General features: G+C 48.5%; 1 protein-coding gene across 1 annotated transcript; it reads right to left on the reverse strand.

The window, feature by feature from the left end:
• Positions 1-359: 359 nt before the first annotated feature.
• Positions 360-3898, reverse strand: LOC127292090 (hsp70 nucleotide exchange factor fes1). The gene is made up of 6 exons (XM_051321442.2): positions 3628-3898; positions 3210-3352; positions 2439-2489; positions 2116-2337; positions 1615-1717; positions 360-1056 (listed from the first exon to the last, which is right to left on the reverse strand). Exons 1-6 carry the CDS (start codon positions 3726-3728, stop codon positions 543-545), a joined length of 1134 nt encoding a protein of 377 aa, XP_051177402.1. The 5' UTR covers positions 3729-3898; the 3' UTR covers positions 360-542.
• Between the last annotated feature and the right edge of the window lie 1320 nt (positions 3899-5218).

The following is a 5218-nucleotide window of genomic DNA, read 5'->3' on the forward strand; positions in this document are numbered from 1 at the left end:
GACCCAAAGTTCGCCATTTAAGTTTGGTCGCTTATGAAGTCATTATTGAAACTTTCGTAATTACCAAGCCTACGTATTTTGGCATGTACTGGATATTGCATTGATACCGTGTTTTTATTTTAACGTACTTAACAAACTGTAATTTTATTGACATCAACACATCTAATGACTAGTTTCAAAAAGAAAAAAAAAACACATCTACTGACATATAAGCTCAAAAAAGAGGGGCATCAGTTTCTAGTAGCTTCTCCATACCGCATCTTATTCCTACAGGTTTTCCATAAACTGCTACTCTATAAGCATGAGCCCAAAAGAAAGGGGCCTAAAAACAATACTAGCACAAGCATTTCTCAGCCTCGTAGAAGCAAAACACTCACATCAACCACATAACTGATCAGTAGTACAAGGGGCATAAAACGCTACAGAGTTGTACACGCAGAATTATCGAAGTTCCAACTTCTAACATGCCTGCTCTCAGGGTTCCAATAGGTTCTACGAAGTCCAACAAGATGGAGCTGCAAGAGTTGGAGATGGTCACGGACTTATGGGCCTAGAAGCAAAGGTGGATCCTTCTTCCCACTACCCGAATCGGAGTCTTCCCTTAGAGCAGGCCTCGGTGCAGCAAATGCCCGGAGTGGCGGCTCAAACATTTTACCTGCAACATCTGGTGGCGGCTGCTGTGGTGCGTCCTCCCCAGGAAGCACCACGAGGCCCTTCTCCCTGAGAGATGATGGCTCATCGTAGCATTCCTTCCAGAGGGAGTCCACAAGTTGTCGCTCCTCACGGGCTGCTTGGAGGTCGTCAGCGTCCATGGCGCTGATGCCTTCGATTCGGCTCCTGAGGATGTCCTTCAGCTTGTCTTGATTAGGTAGAGTGTTGCCTGCAGCCGATGTTCTGTCACGCGCCAGCTGAAGAAGGCCGCCTAAGGCAGCCTCTCGGACTCCAGAATCATCACTGGATGCAAGGTGCACCATAAGATTAGGAAGACCAAGCTCTACAGCAACGTTCCTGTCCGCCTTGTTGTCCAGCAGGTACTGTGTGAGATGCAGAGCTTTCCTGGATTGATAGAGACAACAAGACAGTTCATGGACATTCCAGGTACATAAATCAAGTAGCAGTGCAAATTGAGCAAGAACCCCAAAATTCAAGACAAGAACACCAGCATGAACAGACAATGCCTTCATATATGCTGATATGATAGTTTCGTACCAAAGTTAGAACAGCACACAGGAGATTCATCCAACATAGGCTGATTCACATGTTCGCATGTTGCATGTTTTAGTTATAGCACTAGGATTCTTAATGAAGTGCACATGGACCACTTCTGAATAAAGAACCCTGTTGCCGCAGTACCATTGCCCTAGAAATTATTATGACAATAAACGGCCATCCTATCAGAACAGAAGCAAAGCATGGATAGCATGATTAAAATTGAATGGTTGCAATGAATATATGAGATTCATCCTTGCTGACCAGACGATACAATTTCTTGTAATTTGGATGTATCTAGATACATCCAAATTTTGACAAAGTTCGAGACACTTTTGGTGGGACGGAGGGAGTATTACAGGGACAGATTGTGTGCCATGGCTGTTCGAATATCACAGGACGTACCTCTGAAGTCTAGCATCATCAGAACCAAGTGCATCTTTCAGAGCAGCATAGCCATTTCCTAGGCGAAACGCAGCAAGTCCAGGCTGGTTGTTGCGAATGAGAGCTGCAACAGAGGGAATGATACCCAATGATTAGCATGAATGAACAAATCTACCAGAAATTGACCTAGCGGTCCTTGCATGCTATTATTTGTCATATACTCCCCCGTTCCTAATTATAAGCCATATAGTTTCTGGCACGGAAATTGAAGAATGCAAATTTCGGAAAAAATACATCATGTTTGGAGGGGATTAACCCTAGGCAATTAACATGAGCTAATAGAAAACCTTGCATAAGATAAGAAAACGTAATGAAATTTCTAAAAATATTGTACATATAATTGGCACAATGCAATACACCTTATATTCTTGACTTTTTCTCAAAAAACTATATAGCTTATATCTAGGAACGGAGGGAGTATATGAAACGCAGAAAGATGAAAACAAATGAGAAACAACTTACAAGATATAGCTCCGAGAGCTTTGGTGCGTGCATTCATGCTAGGATCAGACCTGAAGTTTGTCAACAGTGGCTCCAGTCCATTAGATTCCATGACAAGTTGCTGGCTTTTCGGGTTATTCTGCACAACTGTACTCACAACTTCTGCTGCCTTTGCTCGGATGCCAGCATGTGAATTTTTTAAGCAACCAAGTAGAGGATCTAATCCACCAATAGAATGAAGATCTGCATGGACAAGATAGATATTTAACAAATTTCATATGATTAACCACAAAATGACCATATAAGATGAGAGAGATCATTTGATTCAACAACAATGATCTTACCATTTGCCATATCAATGGATTCCACGTGCTCTTGTAACTCATCCAACATATCTGGGCATTAAGTTATAGAATGGTTAGCTCAATGGACTTTTAGCATGCACATAAAAATGAGATTCAGGTGCAAAAGGGAATTCCATACATGTACAGAGGGGATGAAAGGAAAAGCAGTAGCTAGTCGAAATAGTCATATACTGCATTTACAGCATGAAGCGGCCAAGCAGGAAGGAAATAGATACAGAAACACACAGCAGAAAAACTTGACGGCACTTGCAACAATGTTTCCCTCAAACCACATGTATATCATAAAGTGTCAAACAATCCGACAAGGCACACAATTGCACAACAAAGTAAAAGAAAAATAAATTTACATCATAAAGGCAGCAGAAAAGCAAGCCAACTGCGTAAAATCAGAAGTTGAGAACAGGAATTATTGCCCATCGCTGTAGCCACTTGTCGGTTTGCCACGTTTTGTTCATCTACCATATCCTCTAGCTCAGAAATACTATGAACTTAAGCAAATTTCCACGGTCCTAGTTATAAAACTAAGAAGGTTTGGATGTTGTACAGCACTAGTTCTACTGCAATGATGAAAACGCTCTTAGAGATGTGAGCACTAGCAGCTAAAGAGTGTGTTGGGTACATAAACAAACTCTGTATAAAACAAAACAACAGCTATGTAACAGCTAGAATGTAGAAGCCATGGTAAAGCAAATGTTTGTTTGAGAACGAATCGAGATGGCAAGAAGAGGACATGATCACTTGAAAAGGTACCTTCAATGTTCTCTGTAGTCACGCCGTGAGACTGCAGCACATCATCAGGGGTTTTCATCACCTGGGCAATCTCCTTCATCCTGCCGACGACATCTACTGTATTCGCCTGCATCGCCTCCATGAACCATTTCCTGTCCTCCTCGCTGCAAACGGAATGTCGAGGGAGTGTTAGCGACAGGAATACCTGCCCCGCTCGGAATGTCTTTCGAGCATTTAAAATCCGGGAAACTCGACGGCCCCAAGCAGGAAATTTCAAAGGCTTGAGTAGTACCTAGACTTCTAGATCAAACTAACAAGTTAACTCTAGCTAACTCTAGCCGTAAAATCTGAATCCCAATTGACTGATACAGCAGCAACTACACCCTTCCTTAAAATCTGAATCGGGGAGAGGGAGGGTTTGGGGGGGATCTGGACGGACCTGAGCGCGCGCGAAGGGGTGGTGCCGTCGCCGCCGTGGGCGAGGCTCCACTTGAGCAGGCCGTTCCAGTCGGGCCCTCCCCCCGCTCCTTCCTTGGCCATGTTCCCGCACGGACGCTGCTGCTGCTGCTGCCGGAGAGGCGAAGCGATGGGTTTGGATTGAGGTTGCGGGAAGTTGTAGCTGCTGCCTCTCGGTGGCCTTCCTCCCCTTTTGTAGTGCTCTCGTTCTCTTCGTCTTCGTGGGAAGGGGAGGAGAGACGCGGCGGCGGAGTCCAGACTCTAGAGTGTTCCCGAACCTGCGGGGTGTTTCCTCAGGAGGAGAAGGGTCTTGGGCCGCCTTTCTGTTTTACCATCAAGGCCCACAGGACTTTTTTGGCCGTGGGTGCGCAGTGCTTGGCTATACTTGCTCTGTTGAACCGATTCTTGTGTGGGCCTAGATTGCTATAGATAGTTTTACTGGTCCATATCTATACCCACACAATATACCGAAGACATTGAAAAAATCTCTCTCGATAGAAACAGTCTTTCGCCCCGCTATATTAATATAGCACACGACCGATATAACGTAGGATCCACGGCTGGGGCAAACAGCACAAGCACGCCCAAAAGAAAACACAAAAGAAAAACAAGAGAAACTAATGCTGAAAAGGTCGGATCGACGAAAACGGAAAAGCCTCGCAACCGTTGCGCCCGCCGGAGAATTTCCACCACATTCCTATTAGTTGGAAACCCCACGTACCAAGCAGCACCTTCAAGAAAGGATGCGACGATGACGCCGCTACTTCCTGGAGTGGTCCTAGGGTTTCCTCGGTACGCGCAAGGACAAGGAAACAAGGCTTCACCCAACGCACTTCAAGAAGGAAGGGTGGCGCCCGTGGGCGTCACCGCGTCGGTGTCGGCAAAACCGACAGGGATTTCTCCCGACCCTTGTAACCCCGCCTTGGACACCCCATCGTGCTCCACCACACTCGTCGCCCACCACCTCACGCCACCACGGCCTTGCAGGCACCACCGTCGTCTCACCGTGACCAATGAACCGGGGTCGTCACGAACAAGACGGGCCATCCGGGAGCGAGAGGCAGCATGTCAGCAGCCACGTCGGACGGAACCGCCTCCACCGCTACTTGCGGACACCGACCGAACGCGTCGACCGGATTCACACCGGGCCCACCTGGCCCGGCCGAGCCCAGGCGGGCTCGTGAAGTTCCGGTCTCCGCGCTGCAGCGTACGCGCCACCGTCATTGCCACCCTCCACTTTGGCCGCCCCTCCGTCCGCCACGAAGAACACCACCTGGCAGGGAGCCGGCCTGCCCGAACCCAGATGGAGCCCGAAGGGCCCAGATCTGGGCCAGGCAGGCACCGCCCCGAGCCACCGCGTCGTCCCGCGGCCAAGGAGCCACCCCACCGCCTCGTCGCCACCCGCCACCGCGCCGCCTGGGAGGAAGCGCCGCCGCCAGAACCTCGCCGACCTGGGAGCATCGCCGCTTGCCCACCAGCCCCGCCTGGAGAGGAAACACGCCAGGTAGAGAAGGGCCGCCGCCACCGGCACCGCCCGGGCTTTGCCCGATGGCTTCCGGCGGCGGCAGCAACGG

This window comes from Lolium perenne, chromosome 4 (assembly GCF_019359855.2).
Source record: "Lolium perenne isolate Kyuss_39 chromosome 4, Kyuss_2.0, whole genome shotgun sequence".
Lineage (NCBI taxonomy): Eukaryota > Viridiplantae > Streptophyta > Magnoliopsida > Poales > Poaceae > Lolium > Lolium perenne.